At 37.3% G+C, this 19,715-nt stretch overlaps 1 protein-coding gene across 1 annotated transcript in view; it reads left to right on the top strand.

The window, feature by feature from the left end:
• LOC140519348 (liver carboxylesterase 1-like) overlaps positions 1 to 19,715 on the top strand; it is a 63,640-nt gene that overhangs the window by 34,274 nt on the left and 9,651 nt on the right. The window contains 2 exon segments of the mRNA XM_072632253.1: positions 2,182 to 2,220; positions 6,204 to 6,344. Coding sequence (XP_072488354.1) covers positions 2,182 to 2,220; positions 6,204 to 6,344 — 180 coding nt within the window.

The following is a 19,715-nucleotide window of genomic DNA, read 5'->3' as shown; positions in this document are numbered from 1 at the left end:
TAGAAGGTCACATGTGACCTGAAGGCTGCAGGTTCCCCACTCCTGATACTATAACCCAGTGCTACTCAGCTGTTTCTCTGGTCCTAAAAGATATATATATATATACATACATACATATACATATACATATATATATACATACATATACATATACATATATATACATATATATGTATATATATACATATATGTATATGTATATATATATATATACATATATGTATATATATATATATATAAAACAATCTCTTTAGTGTCTTGTAGAAAAGGCTTGATTTCCCTATCTTACTTAGATGTCTGCCTTTCATAAAGGTCTCCCCAGCCCACCTTGTTTAATTAGAAAATTACCCATGTAATGATACAGTAATGAATTTTTCAGATTTCTTTTCTGATATTCACCTCTCAGCACACAAGGGGCTTGACCAGAAGAGTTCTTGATATCTGAGTGGGACAGACTTAGTGAAGACTCCTCAGATTGTAATTTTTCTCCCAGGGGTGAGGTAAGGCCTAAAGGCTCAAGGTTACAATATTTTTAGAATAGAATAGTTCCATATAAGGACATAAAACTGTGTAGTGTATTAGGGTCTCAATGATTGGACAAAACTTACATAATTCCTCAATGTCTTCATTTCGAAAGGGATTGGTTAGATTTCGTGTCTAAAATGTAAGACCATATTCTCAGCTAATGAGGATAATGGTCAGTGGGGGGAGGAGGGACTTGCGTTAGGGTCTATATAAATCACTGTCCTGTTCTTTGTCTTCGGCTTTCCTACTCCTACAGGTGAGCCCCGCTTCTCGAGAATCGAATAAATCACTTTTCTGTCATCACTTTGAGAGGCCTCTGAGTAATTGATTTATGTAGGGACCTGAGCCATCCCACACAATGTCCTTCCTCATATCAGGATACCATACAATCAGTATTTCTGGAAAGCTATTCTTATAGAGAACAAGGTGTGTGTATGCAAGTGTTGGCATGGTGAGGAGGTGTTCCCTGGAACTGCAGACAACTTGATATATGTGTTGTTGCTTTGCCAGAAAGGGAGCTTGATAGCATATGCTATCCTAGAGAGTAAGCTACCTTTCACAATGAGGCCAATCTGATCAAACGTTAAGTTAGTGTCAAAATGTACAAAACAAAATATAGCCTTGGGATAATGATTGAGATCTACTAAAGCCCCAAACAAATTGACGATTAGATGCACCCAGATAAGTGAAGTCAAAGTAGTTTGTTGGACCAATAATTATTTGTATAACTCCTAGATTTATTGCTTTGTACTCATGCACTCACTTTAGTAGGAACTAGTAGTTAAGTTTTGGGGAATCTAGTCATTCTATAAATTCAGAACAAGGGCCTAGCTTTTTCAGAATTGTTCAAAATGCTAAGTGGCTATTTCTAAATTAATTTCAAAGTTAGATTAGACATTCAAAAATCTGGGGCAAAGTGCCCCTCTTCCTAGTTGTATGCATGCATGCCTCTTCTGGCTTTTCTTCCAGAGGTTTAGCTTGGGGAAAGGGTGACATGACACGATACGACATGACATGACATGACATGCCATGATATGACTTGCACTTGACTTTGTTTAGTGAGGGAGGGTCATGCAATGTCACCAGCCTCACCACTCCTCCAGAGCCATCTGAATCCAGTGACCAGATATTCATCAGGATGACTAGACATGACCCAGGATACACTGGGAGACTTTGGCCCCTTTAAGTTAAGGTCTATGCAGGTACTCACTTAGGGTGGGGTAACACCCATTCAATGAATGGGCCTATTAAAGAAATAGCCAGCACATGGCCCTTTTAATGAGGCAAAGAAAAATAAAGACATGAGGCTGGGAGGGAAACAGCAACAGTTACTATTGATAATCACTCTTAAGTCAGGAGGGTCCAGAAGAGGGCCCTTAGGCAGGGGCCCAATGGTGTCTGAGCTTCAGAGTGCAGTGAGCAAAGAGCTCTAAATTCTCAGGGAATTGCTCCAAGCTGGAATTCTAAGAGACCTTGTGATTCTCCTCATGGATCCCATAGCCTGACTTTACTACTGTAGTGAAACATAGGGACAAGAAATACTGTGTATTTCATACCTGAATCTAATCTTGACAAAGTACGAAACAGTTGGATAAAGTAGCAAAATAAACATTTTCTGGAAATTGTTTCTCACTCATCTTTGGTCTGTCTTCACAGGAATTTTTCAGCATGGATTTCGTGGGAGACCCCACACAGGTTAGACATCCTTGTTTGTTTGTTTTTTAAATTATTTGAGTCTTTATTTCTTTAAGCTCTAGGTAAAGACAAGGAAGATAACCCTATTTGAATGGAGTCAATTCAGTCCCATAGACTTGAGGAACAGTCTGCCTCATTCCCAGGCTAATACTCCACATTAATCATTAATGACAGTGCCCTCTTCAAGAGACCAAAGTTGTTCTTTTTCACTTTAAGAGCAGCCTCCTAGAGAAACACCTGTCTTACAAGTTATTTCAGAAGTTGTAAGAGATATTGCCAAGGTTTCAGGTAAGGAAGGCTATGAGTTTTAATGCCAACCACCTCTTATATGCCCTATGAGGATAAGGTCTCTCATTCTTTGCTTTGGGTTAAATATTAAGTAAAAATGTTGAGGGGATTAACTGGTCCACTTGAGATTCCAATGTTTTTCTACTCGATTTTGTAATAATAAACTTTCTCCCTAGGTGCATAGTTCCCATCATTACAAAGGTGTTAGTCCCCATTACAATATTTGTAGATGACTCTAGATTGCCTTTTAAATTGAAATTATCCCTTAAATCCCACCTGCTCCAATAAGTCACCTTGTACTAATCAAAAGAAAAAAAATAATTTCCCTTCAATCCCATTATTTCTAAGTTTGGACTTTTGAATCTTCCCAGATTCTTACCCCATTCAAACAACCATGGTTTACACACATACACACATATGTATGTATATACATACATATATATATATATATATATACATGCACATATATATACATATATATATATATACATGTGTGTATATATATATATGTATATGTATGTGTATATGTATATATATTCCCTCTCTTCTTAGCCTACTTGCCATACTGTGATGGTGTGCACCTGTCTTGCAGTAGTAGAAGCATGGTGTAGTGGAAAGAAACCTAGATTAAGACTGTGGTGATGAGAAATTAAGCTATAAGTTCTGACTAGAGTACCTCATTTCCTCCTAAGTTTCAGTTTCTTCCTCTCCAAGGGAAGGAGGTATATAAATGTTGAGTTTATAGGTAATAACGAGAACTTTGAAAACAGGGACTGCTTAGGTTTTATCTTTGCATTACCCATGGCTAGCGCACAATAAATACTTGATCAATATTTGTTAAATAAGAGAGGTAGACCAAACTATTTCTGTGGTCTCTTTCATCTCTAGGAATTAAAGAGTTTAAAATGCTTTTCAGTCATATATTCCTCATCTGTAAAATGAAGCTATTACATGGCTATGACTAAATACAATAAAGGGTATTAGCGTAATTTTTAGGTGAACAATTTCTGTATATTTGTATAGTTGTATTCACAGAATCACAAAATTTAATAATTAGAAAGACCAAAAGTAGAAATCGATAAAGTGAGATCTTCCTTATCAGAGGGGAGATCCTGCTACAATGACTTTTGGTACATTATAATAGGAATTCCTTTCACACATGGTTTGTACTGTATGGCTGCTGAGAGAAATTTCCATATCCTAAAATCTATATTTTCTTCTTTGTAATTTCTATACATCGCTCCTGCTTCTACACAGTATAGCCAAAGAAAACAAATCCAAACTCTACTCTCCATGACAGCCTTCCATACTTGAGCACAGTTGTCATAATCCCCTGAGTCCTTAGTTTTCAGGGTAATGATTCCAAACTCCTTCAACAAATTTTATATGACATGAAATCAGGAACCTTCACCATCCTGGTTGTCCCCCTTTGGAGGCTTTGTATGCATTGCTTGTACATACCTTTTGGGGGAAAAATGTCTCAGCTGATTGAAGAGTATCCTGTGTCACTTAAGACAGCTCCCATTTTTCTTACTCATTGGAATTGTTTTTCTTTCTATCTTCACAATTTCATTCCTGAGAGGTTCTCATCCTTCCTGCACTGACTTTGCTGTAGAATTTTAGTCCATGGGATCATAGAAGAAGATAGGTGGTACCATGGGTAAGTTGACTAAAACTGGAGTCAGGAAGATTTGAGTTCAAATTTCACATCAAACATTTACTATCTGTGTAATGATGGAGAAATCACTAAACTTTTCTTTCTCAGTTTCCTCATCCAGAAAATGGGAATCATAACAGGATTTTTCTCAGAGGGTTCTGATGCTCAAAACAGCCAACACATATAGTGCTTTGCAAACCTTGAGGTGTTGTAGGCTGTTATTATTACTTTTATTATTGTCCTACCTATCCTTTCACTGACTTTTGAAATCTACTTCTTACCAATCTTTCTCCAAAAGAAACCAAATACAAAATTGGACTTCTAACAACAAGGAGGCTACTGAATAGTGAAGTTCTATATTCCAGCCCAGTGAAAGTATGCTAGCAAATTCTCAGTGCAACAGTTTATTAAGAAACAGTTTAGTAAGCAGAAAATTGGCTGGACAACAGTAATTAGAATGCTGACCAACCTCTAATTTATGTCAAATGAAGATCATGTAAAGAATCAAGAGATTTATAAAGCAAAGAAGACTTAAGAAGGGCATGGTAGTTTACTTCAAGTGTTCTGTCATGCAGCAGAGCAAATTAGATTTGTTCCTTTTGGCCCCAAAGTGTAGACCTAGGAACAGTGAATGAACATTGTAGAAAGCCTGATTTAAGCTTTTAACCATTCTTAAGAACTAGAGCTACCCAAAAGTAGAATTTGCTGTCTAAAATGTTTAAGCATTCCACCTCACTGAAAGTCTTTGGGTGAAGGATACCCACTTCTTTGGGAATGTCATAGAAGGGATTCCCTTTCAGTTATGGGTTGGATTAGATGCCATCTATGTACTTTTACGATTTTGAGATTCTTAGTTTTGTGAGAAGATTATCGTATTTAAAATAATTAGAAGGCACAGTTGATAAAGCACTGGGCCTAGAGTGAAGAAGATTTGAGTTCAAAACTGGACTGAGACACTAGCTGTGTGAATCTGGGCAAGTCACTTAATCTTATTTTCCTCAGTTTCCTAATCTGTAAATTGAGTTGGAGAAAGAAATGGCAAGTCTCTCCAGTATCTTTGCCAAGAAACCTGCAAATGGGGTCATGAAGAGTTATACAAGACTGAAAATAACTGAAAAATATTTTAAGTAATTTAATGTAGGTTGGTATACAAATACAACCAGTATTTTTTTTTTGTTTTCCACATAATCCTATAACATATAGAGTACAGGTATCATTATCACTTTACACATGTATTGACTGAGGTATAGAAAGTGAATTGTCCATAGTCTCATAACTATGGAATGCTAACTTAAACTTTGCATTCTTAGCTCTGAAATTGGTGGGGTCTTTTAATGTTTAAATACACACTCACACACATGTAAGTATGTATGTATATGTGTGTTTATAGAATGAAGAGATCTATATAACTAGTGAAAGAGTTCCTCAGCTTACATCTATGAACAGGATTTAAAAAAACATTTTGGCAATTGATATACTTCTATACAACAAATTGATATATTTCATCAACATTGGTTGCTTTTGTAACCTTATTTAGAAACATTCTGAGGAGTCTGTGCCACAAAAATGTATGAACCCCTAAATTAAAATAATCAGGGAAAGTTCCTTAGAGAATGTAGCACTTAAACATGGTCTCTAAAAGATGGAGAAACCATTTGCTTCTTTTCATCTATGCATCCAGGACAAACTTTAGTCAGGGATTATTTTTTGCAGACTCATATTGTAATACACATTTAGCCATATTAGATGAATTAACTGTACTTAACTGGTTATCTAGTGCATTGTTTCAAAATCATTTAGAAGAGAGGAAAAAGTAATTGATTCAGAAATAATCCATTGGTGAGATAAAGACAGTACCTATAAATGTCCTTGTGGTTCTGAATAGGACTTCAGGTTCTTGTCTCTGTTGACTTCATTAGTAGATGGAAAGGATGTGTCACTCCATAGTCCATAGCAGAAGGTCATTGAAAATATCACAAAGTTTAATTCTCTTAGGGTTAGTATAAGAAAGTGTTTGTAATTTTGTTTTTCCTTTCAGAAAATTGTACTGCCTCCTACAGTTGTGGATGGCATATTTTTCCCCCAAAACGCCAAAGAACTCCTCGCTGAAAAACAGTTCAACCGTATCCCCTATATTGTGGGATTCAACAGTGATGAATTCGGCTGGATTCTTCCAACTGTGAGAACATTGTGTTTTTTTTGTTTATTCTCACATTTTTTTCTTTCTCCAGGACGAGCAAATCCCTACTAGTTGACTAAAGAAAAAAAAGTCTTCATTTTGATGGGACCATTCTGTTGAGTTACCACTGTACTTCTTGACCTCAGTATAGTACACTATTTCCAGCTGTTCTAGACAGTGGTTATGTTATTGGAGGTTTAAAGCTGATATTGAGTACTCTGTAACTTGAAGATCAGTGACCTTAGAGACCATCTAATTTAAAAACTTCATTTTATAAATAAGAAAGCTAAGGTGCAAAGAAAGAAGGGATCATTAGGACATCACATACGAGTTAGTGACAGACTTAGAAATAAAACAGACCTTGTTTGCTTTTGGGGTTCTAGCCCCACAACCCAATATCTAAGACCATCATGCTCCCTCCAACTTCTTCATTGACCTTAGTGGTGCAAGGGAGTCACTGGAGTTTGTTGAGTGAGGGTGAAGGGGAAGGGTGTACATGGTCAGATCTTTGCTTTTGGGGGAAAAATCATTTAGGCAGATGATTGGAGGATGAGTTGGGAGAGACTTGAGGCAGGTAGACCCACCAGCAGGGTATTAGAATATTCTAGTCTGATGAGCATACACCATAGTGCTGGCAAAAGAGAAGGGGGCATATTTGAGTGGTGTTACAAAGATGAAATGGCTAGACCCTTATCAACAGCTTGAATAGGGGAAAGAGACAGTACAGAGTCAATGACATATGACTTAATGGTCAAGAAGTGACCCACTGGTCAGCCTTCTAAACAAAATAAGAACCATAGGCTGTTTTATTTATTGATAAATGTGAGGCAACTATTATTTTAATAATTTTAAAAAATATATCTTATCTTAGTTTTGTGGTTTCTTAGGATATTTTATAGACTAAATGAATTCCTTGATCTAACCCAGCTTAGAAAATCTTACTTCGGTGACAAAGATAAAAGTGTTTTCTTCACTTATTTCTCAAAGAATATTTTACTTCATTTGTTTACTGCCATTGGAGTTTGTAAATTTTTTAATGCAAATTTGTAAGAGCGTAAGAATGTAAATGTGTAAAAATGTAAATTTTTTTTCTTTTTTTTTTATTTTGTAATGTTTAACAATCACTGCCATACAATTGTGATTTTATCCCCCCCACCTACCCCCCACTACCCCCCTCCCTCCCCACGACTGCATACAATTCTGTATAGATTCTACATATACTTTCCTATTGAGTATATTTTCACTATAGTCATGCTATGTAGTCAGACTAAGATAAATGAAAGAAATCGTATAACAAATCAGAACATGATACACAAACACATACACATACACAAACATGATCTGCTACAATATGTGAGTGACTTCCATATTTCTCTCTCTGAGTGTGGCAGGCATTTTGCCTTGAGATCCTCCATTGGGATTTTTTTTTTTTTTTTGGTAAGAAGTTCTTGTGTTATTACAAAAATCTAAGTCTACCAGAAAAAACTCTCACACACTGTGGTTGTTGCTGTGCATAAAGTTCTCCTGGTTCTGCTCCTTTCACTCAGCATCAGGTCATATAAGTCCTTCCAGGCCTCTCTGAAGTCTTCTTGTTCATCATTTCTTATGGCACAATAGTACTCCATTACATTCATATACCATAATTTATTCAGCCATTCCCCAATTGATGGACATCCCCTTGACTTCCAGTTTTTGGCAACTACATAGAATGCTGCTATAAATATTTTTGTACATGTGGGACCCTTTCCCATTTTTATGATCTCTTGGGGATATAGTCCTAGTAGCAATATTGCTGGGTCAAAGGGTATGCACATTTTTGTAGCCCTTTGGGCATAGTTCCAAATTGCTCTCCAGAATAGTTGGATGCGCTCGCAGCTCCACCAACAATGAATTAGTGTTCCAACTTTCCCACATCCTCTCCAGCATTTATCATTTTCTTGTTCTGTCATGTTTGCCAATCTTATAGGTGTGATGTGGTACCTCAGAGTTGTTTTGATTTGCATCTCTCTAACCAATAGTGATTTAGAGCATTTTTTCATATGATTATAGATAGCTTTAATTTCTTCCTCTGAAAATTGCCTGTTCATATCCTTTGACCATTTATCAATTGGGGAATGACTTGTATGATTATACATTTGGATCAGTTCTCTATATATTCTAGAAATGAGGCCTTTATCCCCGAGCTTAGCTGTAAAAATTCTTTCCCAATTTACTACATCCCTCCGGATTTTGGTTGCATTGGGTTTGGTTGTGCAAAAACTTCTCAGTTTAATGTAATCAAAGTTATCCATTTTGCATTTCATAATGCATTCTATCTCTCCTTTAGTAAAGAATTCTTCCCTTCTCCATAGATCTGATAAATACACTATTCCTTGCTTCTCCAGTTTATTCATGGTATCAATCTTTATACCTAAATCATGTACCCATTTATTCTTGTGTACGGTGTCAGGTATGGGTCTATGCCTAATTTCCGCCACACTGTTATCCAGTTTTCCCAGCAATTTTTGTCAAACAATGAGTTCTTATCCCAGAAGCTGGGGTCCTTGTGTTTATCAAACAGAAGGTTGCTATATTCCTTGCCTACTGCATCTTGAGTGCCAAGTCTATTCCACTTGTCTACCTCTCTGTTTCTTAGCCAATACCAAGTGGTTTTGATAATTGCTGCTTTATAGCACAGTTTGAGGTCTGGTAGCGCTAGGCCACCTTCCCAAGCATTTCTTTTCATTAGTCCCTTTGATATTCTGGACCTTTTGTTTTTCCAAATGAATTTTGATATTATTTTGTCCAGCTCTAGAAAGTAATTGTCTGATAGTTTAATTGGTATGGCACTAAATAAGTATATTAATTTGGGTAGAATTGTCATTTTTATTATATTAGCACGGCCTACCCATGAGCAACTAATGTTTTTCCACTTACTTAAATCTGACTTTATTTGTGCAAAAAGTGTCTTGTAATTGTGTTCATATAATCCCTGGGTTTGTTTTGGCAGGTAGACTCCTAAGTATTTTATACTGTCTACCCTAACTTTAAATGGGATTTCTCTTTCTATCTCTTGCTGTTGGACTTTGTTGCTAATATATAGGAATGCAGAAGATTTGTGTGGGTTTATTTTGTACCCTGCAACTTTGCCAAAGTTGTTTATTAATCTAGTAATTTTTTACTTGAATCTCTGGGATTCTCTAGGTAAATCATCATATCATCTGCAAAGAGTGATAACTTAGTTTCTTCTTTGGCTATTTTAATTCTTTGAATATCTTTATCTTGTCTAATTGCTACAGCTAACATTTCTAGTACCATATTAAATAATAGTGGTGATAATGGACAACCTTGTTTCACCCCTGATCTTATTGGGAATGCATCTAGCTTATCCCCATTGCATATAATGCTTGCTGAAGGTTTTAGATAGATACTGCTTATTATTTTATGGAAAGTTCCCTTTATTCCTACATTCTCCAATGTTTTTAGTAGGAATGGATGTTGTATTTTCTCAAAAGCTTTTTCTGCATCTATTGAGATAATCATGTGGTTTTTGTTAGCTTTGTTGTTGATGTGATCGATAATGCTAATAGTTTTCCTAATATTGAACCAGCCCTGTAGTCCTGGTATGAATCCTACCTGATCATAATGTATTAATCTCGTGATAAGATGCTGTATTCGTTTTGCTAGAATCTTATTTAAAATTTTTGCATCTATATTCATTAGGGAAATTGGTCTATAATTTTCTTTCTCTGTTTTGTCTCTTCCTGGTTTGGGTATCAAAACCATATTTGTATCATAGAAAGAATTTGGGAGGACTCCTTCTTCCCCAATTTTCAAGAATAGTGTATGTAGTATTGGAATTAACTGTTCTTTAAATGTTTGATAGAATTCACTTGTGAATCCATCTGGCCCTGGAGATTTTTTCCTACGGAGTTCATTGATGGCTTGTTCAATTTCTTTTTCTGAGATGGGGTTGTTTAAGTAATCAACTTCCTCTTCTGTTAATCTGGGCAATTTGTATTTTTTAAAATATTCATCCATCTCGTTTAGATTATCAAATTTGTGGGCATAAAGTTGGGCAAAGTAGTTTCTAATTATTGTTTTAATTTCCTCCTCATTGGAGGTGAGTTCACCCCTTTCATTTTTAATATTAGTAATTTGGTTTTCTTCTTTCTTTTTTTTAATCAGATTGACCAAAGGTTTATCAATTTTATTAGTTTTTTCATAAAACCAACTATTGGTTTTATTTATTAATTCAATAGTTTTCTTAATTTCAATTTTATTAATCTATCCTTTGGTTTTCAGTATTTCTAATTTGGTATTTACTTGGGGATTTTCAATTTGTTCTTTTTCTAGCTTTTTCAACTGCAAGCCTAAGTCATTGATCTCCTCTTTCTCTATTTTATTTATGTAAGCATTCAGAGATATAAAACTTCCCCTAATAACTGCTTTTGCAGTATCCCATAAGTTTTGGTATGTTGTCTCACTATTGTCATTCTCTCGAATGAAATTGTTGATTGTTTCTATGACTTCTTCTTTAACCCAACCCTTCTTTAGAATTAGATTATTTAGTTTCCAATTGATTTTTGGTTTCTCTTTCCATGGCCTTTTATTACATGTAATTTTTAATGCATTATGATCTGAAAAGGATGCATTGATTATCTCTACCTTTCTGCACTGTATTGTGAGATTTTTATGTCCTAGTACATGGTCAATTTTTGTAAATGTTCCATGTACCGCTGAGAAAAAAGTATATTCCTTTCTATTCCCATTTAATTTTCTCCAAAGATCTATCATATCTACCTTATCCACAGTTTTATTTACCTCCTTAACCTCTTTCTTGTTTATTTTGAGGTTGGATTTATCGAGTTCGGAGAGGGGTAGGTTGAAGTCACCCACTAGTATAGTTTTGCTATCAATTTCTTCCTTCAACTCCCCCACCCTCTCTTCTAAGAATCTGGATGCTATACCACTTGGAGCATACATGTTTAGTAATGATATTGCTTCATTGTCTATGGTGCCTTTTAGCAGGATATAGTTTCCATCCTTATCCCTTTTGATTAGATCTATTTCTGCTTTTGCTTTGTCTGAGATTAGGATTGCTACTCCTGCCTTTCTTACATGAGCTGAAGCACAATATATTCTGCTCCATCCTTTGACCTTTATCCTATGTGTATCCCCCCGTTTCAAATGTGTTTCTTGTAAGCAGCATATTGTTGGATTATGGCTTTTAATCCATTCTGCTATCCGTCTCCGTTTTATGGGAGAGTTCATTCCATTCACATTCACAGTTATGATTACAATCTGTGTATTTCCCTCCAACCTCTTTCCCACCATTTGTGCTTTTAGCTCTCCCGTCTCCCTTCCCCTCCTCAATAGTATTCACTTTTCTCCCCCTCCTCCTGCAGCCTTCCCCTCCTTCTTTTGACCCCCCTCCCTTTTAGTTCCCTTTACTCTTATTGCTTCTTTCCTCCCTTTTAGCCACCCTCCCCTTTCTTCCCCCTTCCCCTCCTACTACCTATAGAGCTAGTTAGGCTTATCTACTTAAGATTATTGTTCCCTCCTTTGAACAAATCAGATGAGAGTACCTCTCAAACAATGCTCATCTCCCTCCCCTCCTTCCCTCTACTATACTTTTGTACTTTTTCCTGTGATATAATTTGCCATTTTCTGCTTCCCCCTTTCCACACCTCCTATTACATTCCCTTCTCATACTTAAATCATATTTTTGACATGACATCATTTACTTTATGCCCGTTCCCTCTACATATATCCCTTTTATCATAATAGCTGCACAGTTCTCAAGATTAACAGGTATCATCTTCCCTTATAGGGAGGTAAACAGTTTGCCCTAATTGAGTAGCAAGTTTTTGTTTTTGTTTTTTCCCCTCTGTTTACCTTTTTATGATTCTCTGGAGACCTGCAAAAAATGTAAATTTTTATGAATGGAAGGAGCTTCCAGGAGCCAAGATGGTAGAGTAAGCAGCCAATCACCTTTGTATTTAAAAGTGAAATTTTCTATTTTGTTTTGGTGTTAGCATTAAGAATGCTTGAAAGTCTTCTATCTCAGGGGGCAGAGACAAGATGGCAGAGAAGAAGTAGGGACCTGGTATAGCTCTGACCCCCAAGCCCTTCAAAAAACCTATAAAAATGACTCTAAACAGATTCTAGAGAAGAAGAAAGCACAAAATGATAGACGGAAGCAAATGTCCAGCACAAGACAATCTGAAAGTTCAACAAGAAAAGTCTATTGCACTGGGCTACAGTAGAGTGCAGTTTGACAGGAGCCATCCCAGCACAGAAGGAGTTGGAGCAGGCCTGAGAGGACTGAATTGCTGGTGACTATGACAGTTTCCAGATATCTGAAACCACAAACACCAAAAACAGCTTCATAGTTCAGTGGGAAGGCTCTCTTACCTGACTGAAAAGGGAGCATGGTCCCACCCCATCCCAAGCCCAAGCCCCAGGGAAGGAGCAGTTGCTGCCAAAGCAGTGGCTGCTTCTGGAGCTTTTCACTTAACAATGAACTCTAAACTCAAGTAATTGGCTGGGAAAATGAGGTAACAGCTCAGGAGAGGAGGTGGGAAACAGACTATAGATTCTTACTTCTTTGGTGAAAAGGTGTTTTCTCATGTCAGTGGTGACAAGGAAGATCCAAACATGCAACCAAATGAAGACCACAAAGTCAAAGCTCCTTGCATCTAAAGCCTCCAAGAAAAATATGAATTGGTCATAGACTATGGAAGAACTCAAAAAGTGTTTTGAAAATCAAGTAAGAGAAGAAGAGGAAAAATTAGGAAGAGAAATGAGAGTGATGTAAGAAAATCATAAAAATGACTCAACAACTTGTTAAAGGAGACCTCAAAATGTTGAAGAAAATACACTTTTAAAATTAGACTAAGTCAAATGGCAAAAGAGGCCCCAAAAGCCAATGATGAGAAAAAGCAGAAAGGGCCAAATGGAAAAAGAGATCCAAAAGCTTACAGAAGAAACTAATCCCTTCAAAATTAGAATGGAACAAATGGAAGCTAATGACATTAGGAGAAATCAAGAAATTGTAAAACAGAATCAAAAGTTTGAAAAAAAATTGAAAACTATGTGAAATATCTCACTGGAAAAATGACTTCACTGGAAAATGCATACAGGAAAGATAATCCAAAAATTACTGGGCAACCTGAAAGCCATGATTTAAAAAAAAACAGCCTTAACATTTTCTATCAGGAAATTATCAAGGAAAATTATCTTGATATTCTGGAATCAGAAGGTAAAATAGAAAATGAAAGAATCCACCGATCACCTCCTGAAAGAGATACCAAAATCAAAACCCCTAGGAATTTTGTAACCAAATTTTAGAGTTCTCAGGTCAAGGCAAAAATATTGCTAGCACCTAGAAAGAAACAATTCGAGTATTGTGGAAATAGAACCAGGATAATACAAGTCACTACCTAAGCAGTGTCAACTTTTGGAGCCCTCAGCATGAAGATCCTGGGGCAGTCGAGCAGCTGATGTTGGTCTCAGTCCTGAGTGGAGGTAGGAGCACTGGCTTGGGCAGAAAGCATAACACCTGTGGAGAGGGGAATCCTACTCTCAGTTCCATGGCAGAAAAGAGTGTTTGTGGTTGCTCACAGAAGAGACTGCAGGTCAGGAGAAGAGTAAACTCCTTTCCTTTGATTGTGCCACCTTGGAGGAAATGAGAACTTACAGATCCCTAGAGATATCTCAGAGAACAGATGGACAAAACCTCTGAAACCTAGGGTAGTGTACCTTCCACTTGAGAAAGTACTCAAAAGGCAAGTAACTGGCTGGGAAAATGCCCCAAAAAAGGAAAAAATAAGATTATAGAAGGTTACTTTCTTGAGAAAAAAGTATTTACTTCTATCCTTTTGGATGAGGAAGAGTAAAATATACCATCTCAGGAAAACATCAAAGTCAAGCCTTCTACATCCAAAACCTCAAAAAAAGTATGGAATGGTCTCGGGTCAAGGAAGAACTCAAAAATGATTTTGAAAACCAAGAAAGAGAGGTAGAGGAAAAATTGGGAAGAGAAATGTAAGCAATGCAAGAAAGTCATGAAAATTGAGTCAACAGTTTGCTAAAGGAGACCCAAAGAAATGCTAAGGAAAATAACACCTTTAAAAGTAGACTAATCTAGAGAGGGAGCCAAGATGGCTGAGTACAGCACAGACTTTCAAGAGCACTCTCAGCAAGTCCAGACAAATACTTGCAAAAAATGGCTCTAAAGAAATTCTGGGTACCACATCACACCTATCAGATTGGCTAACATGACAAAACAGGAAAATGATAAATGTTGGAGAACATGTGAGAGGGTTGGAACACTAATTCATTGTTGGTGGAGATGTAAGCTGATCCAACCATTCTGGAGAGCAATTTGGAAGTATGCCCAAAGGGCCACAAAAATGTGCATACCTTTGACCCAGCAATATCTTTTCTGGGACTCTATCCCAAAGAGATCATAGAAATTAAAAAGGGTCCCATATGTACAAAAATATTTATAGCATCTCTCTTTGTGGGGGCCAAAAATTGAAAATCGAGGGGATACCCATCAATTGGGGAATGACTGAACAAGTTGTGGTATATGAATGTAATGGAATACTATTGTGAAATGATGAACAGGAAGACTTCAGAGAAGCCTGGAAAGAGTTACATGAACTAATGCTGAGTGAAAGGAGCAGAACCAGGAAAACTTTGTACACAACAACGACCACAGTGTATAAGGAATTTTTATTGTAGAGTTAATACTTCATTGAAATGCATGGACTTAAAAACTTTCCAATGAAATCTTGAGGAAAAATGATTCAACATCCAGAGAAAGAACTATGGAATTGGATCACAGATAGAAACAGACCATTTTCTTTCATATTATGTTTTGTTTTGTTTTATGTTTTCTCCAATTCATTTTAATTCTTCTATGAAACATACATTTAATAGGAATCTACCTATAGAATCTATACAAGATTGCACACCATCTCAGGGAGGGAGTAGGAAAAAAAAATCTAAGATACATGGAAGTGATTGTTGAGCACTGAAAACAAATAAAATAATTCAATAAAAAAATGAAATTCTGGAGCTACAGAAGTGACAGAATGATGGAGTGAAGCAAATCTCCAGTCCAAGACAGCCTGGAAGGTTGCTGGGAAGTGTCTATCATGCCATACTGGGAGCAGAGTGCAGGGCTGATACAGACAGGACCTGAGCAAGTCTTGGGTGTCTGAATCTCTCACACCTGTGATGGTTTCCAGACTTCAGGACCCCAAAACACCAAAGATAATTTGGAAGGTCAGTGAGAAAAGCCTATGTAAACAGTGTAGGAGAAAGGAGTGATTTAGCCCCAGCCGCAGGGTGGTGGAGGAGGGTAGGGGGTAGAAGAACCTGCAGCAGCCACTGCAGCAGCAGGAGCAGAGACAGCAACTGTTTTTGGAGCTCTAAGCCAACAGATTGTGGGAGAATTGAGTAGCTGACAGTATACCTCCCACTTCCACTGGAAGCAGAGAAAGAATTACCTTGACAGAGAGCTCAAAAGTCAAATAAATGGCTGGGGAAATGAGCAAAAACCAGAAAAAGAATCAGTCTATAGAAACTTTGGTGAAAAGGAAGACCAAATCATGCAAAGAGAAGAAAACAAAGTCAAAGCTCCTCCAGCCAAAGCCTCTAAGAAAAATATGAATTGGTTTCTGCCCATGCAAGAGCTCACAAAAGATTTTGAAAATCAAGGAATAGAAGTAGAGTATAAATTGGAAAGGGAAATGAGAGTGAGGTAAGAAAATCATGAAAAATAGGTCAATTGCTTGCTAAAGGAAACTCTCAAAAATGTGAAGAAAATAACACTTTAAAAAACAGACTAACCCAAATGTCAAAAGAGATCCAAAAAACCATTGAGAAAAAGAATGTCTTAAAAAGCAGAATTGACCAGATGCAAAAGGACATCCAAAAAGTCACTGAAGAAAATCATTCTTTAAAGATTAGAACGGAGCAGATGGAAGTTAGTAACTGTTGGAAAAATCAAGAAATTATAAGACAAAACCAAAGGAATGAAAAAATAGCAGACCATGTGAAATATCTCACTGGGGCCAAGATGGCAGACTAGAAAGACACACTTACATACTGTCTTCCCACACAGCACACAAAATTCCTGTAGAGAGGGACTATCAACAAATTCTGGAGCAGCAGAAGTGGAGAACAGTAGAGTGGAGGAGATTTCCAGTCCATGGTGACCTGAAAGGCCCACAGAAACATCAGTTGCACATTCTCAGAACCGAGCGTGGAGCCCAGCCCAGCCTTGACCATGTGGCGAGGAGGACACTTCAGGGAGGAATCTCCAATCACAGCATCAGGGCCTCAGATCCCTCAATCCACAGGCACCAAAGGAAGTGATGGGGGTTTATCAGCTGGCCAGGAAGGGAGAAGGGCCTTCCCATAGCTCCAGCAGCAGGCGGCACCCACAGAGGGTGCACAGCAGCCCATACAGACCACTCATTGTTGGAGTGTAAAAACCCCTGGGGGCGCTGAAGAGCTGAGTCCTACCTCAGCCCTGGGTGGAGGACTTGGCCAAGCTGGTCTTTGTCTCACACTGAATGGTGGCCCGGCCCATCCAGCTTATCTGAAAATCAGCACCCAGGGCTGACTTGGTGGACCTGGAGGCTAGGTGGCTGTGGAGAGGCAATTGCTAAGATTCTGGAAATAAAAATCCCTCTCTGCATCCAGACCAGTACATGCTTAATCATGCCACCTTGGAGGAACTAAGATCTCATAGATTCCCAAAGTATACCCTACTCTTGACAAAGGACCCAAAAGTCAAGTAACTGGTTGGGAAAATGCTCAAAAAAGAGAAAAAAAATTAAGACTATAGGTTACTTTCTTGGTGAACAGATGTTTCCTCCCATCCTTTCAGAAGAGGAAGAATAATGCTTACCATCAGGGAAACACATAGAAGTCAAGGCCTCTGTTTCCCAAAAATCCAAAATAAATATTCAATGGGCTTAGTCCATGGAAGAGGTGAAAAAGAATTTTGAAAATCAAGTTAGAGAGGTGGAGGAAAAACTGGGAAGAGAAATGAGGGAGATGCAAGAAAAGCATGAAAATCAGGCCAACACCTTGATAAAGGAGACCCAAAAAAATGCTGAAGGAAAAAACACCTTGAAAAATAGGCTAACTCAATTGGCAAAAGAGGTTCAAAAAGCCAATGAGCAGAAGAATGTTTTCAAAAGCAGAATTAGCCAAATGGAAAAGGAGGTTCAAAAGCTCACTGAAGAAAATAGTTCTTTCAAACTTAGAATGGAACAGATGGAGGCTGATGACTTTATGAGAAACCAAGAAATCATAAAACAAAATCAAAAGAATGAAAAAATGGAAGATAATGTGAAATATCTCATTGGAAAAACAATTAACCTGGAAAATAGAACCAGGAGAGACAATTTAAAAATTATGGGACTACCTGAAAGCCATGATCAAAAAAAGAGCCTAGACATCATCTTTCATGAAATTATCAAGGAAAACTGCCCTGATATTCTAGAACCAGAGCGCAAAATAAGTATTCAAGGAATCCACAGATCACCGCCTGAAAGAGATCCAAAAAGAGAAACTCCTAGGAACATTGTGGCCAAATTCCAGAGTTCCCAGGTCAAGGAGAAAATACTGCAAGCAGCTAGAAAGAAACAATTCAAGTATTGTGGAAATACAATCAGGATAACACAAAATCTAGCAGCTTCTACATTAAGGGATCGAAGGGTGGGTGTGGAATAGGATATTCCAGAAATCAAAGGAACTAGGACTAAAACCAAGAATCACCTACCCAGCAAAACTGAGTATAATACTTCAGGGGAAAAAATGGTCTTTCAATGAAATAGAGGACTTTCAAGCAATCTTGATGAAAAGACCAGAGCTGAAAAGAAAATTTGACTTTTAAACACAAGAATGAAGAGGAGCATGAAAAGGCAAACAGCAAAGGGAAGTCATAAGAGACTTACAAAAGTTGAACTGTTTACATTCCTACACGGAAATAAAATAATTTTAACTCTTGAAACTTTTCAGTATTTGGGTAGTTGGTACAATTACACACACAAACACACACAACACTCACACACACACATGCACACACACATAGAGACAGAGAGCACAGAGTGAATGAAATAGGATGGGATCACATGTTCAAAAAAAGGAAATTAAGCGGTGAGAGAAATATATTGGGAGGAGAAAGGGAGAAATGGAATGGGGCAAATTATCTCTCATAAAAGAGGCAAGCAAAAGACTTTTCAGTGGAGGGAAAAAGAGGAGAGGAGAGAAAAAAATATGAAGCTTACTCTCATCATATTCAACTAAAGGAACGAATAAAATGCACGCTCATTTTGATATGAAAACCTATCTTACAATACAGGAAAGTGGGGGAGAAGAGGATAAGCAAGGTGAGGGGATGATGGAAGGGAAGGCAGTGGGAGGAGGGAGAAATTTGAAGTAAAAACTCTTGGGGAGAGACAGGATCAAAAGAGAGAAAAGAATAAATGGGGGGCAGGATAGAATGGAGGGAAATATAGTTAGTCTTTCACAACATGACTTTTATGGGAGTGTTTTGCATAACTACACATGGATAACCTATTTTGAATTGCTTACCTTTTCAGTGTGGATGGGTGTGGAGGGAGAAAGGGAAAGAAGTTGAACTCAAAATTGTAAAACAAATGTTCAAAATTCTTTTTACATGTAACTGGGAAATAAAAAATGTAGGTAATGGAGTATAGAAATCAACCTTCCCTACAAGAAAATAGAGGAGACGGGGGATAAGGGAAGGGAGGAATGTGACAGAATGGAGGGCCATCTGGGGGAAGGAATGATCAGAATACAAGGTGTCTTGGGATGGGAGGAAAGGAGATAATAGGGAGAAAATTTGGAACCTGAAGTCTTGTGGAAATAAATGTTGAAACTCAAAAATAAATAAATTTAAATATATATATATATATATATATATATATATATATTTAAAAAGACTTAAAAAATAGACTAAACTAAATGGCAAAGAGAGGTCCAAAAAACCAATGAGAAGTAGAATGCTTTGAAAAGTAGAATTAGCCAAATGGAAAAGGAGGATCAAAATCTCACTGCAGAAAATAGTTCTTTAAAAGTTAGAATGGACCAGATGGAAGTTAATGACTTTATGAGAAACCAAGAAACTATAAAACAAAACCAAAAGAATGAAAAAATAGAAGAAAATATGAAGTATCTCATTGAAAAACAGGTCTCTGCTTCCAGTGTGGAAGATGTACTGTCTCAAACTTCAGGGGTTTTGTGCCGCTGTTTTCAGAGATACTTCCAGGGACCTACAGGTTTTGAGTCCTTCCCATGGTGCTATGACCTAATGATAGGTTACAACTTTCCTGGACTATG

Source organism: Notamacropus eugenii, chromosome 1, assembly GCF_028372415.1.
Source record: "Notamacropus eugenii isolate mMacEug1 chromosome 1, mMacEug1.pri_v2, whole genome shotgun sequence".
NCBI classification, from domain to species: Eukaryota; Metazoa; Chordata; class Mammalia; order Diprotodontia; family Macropodidae; genus Notamacropus; species Notamacropus eugenii.
The sequence above is the reverse complement of the archived record's forward strand: the minus strand, read 5'-3'. Positions and strand labels throughout refer to the sequence as shown.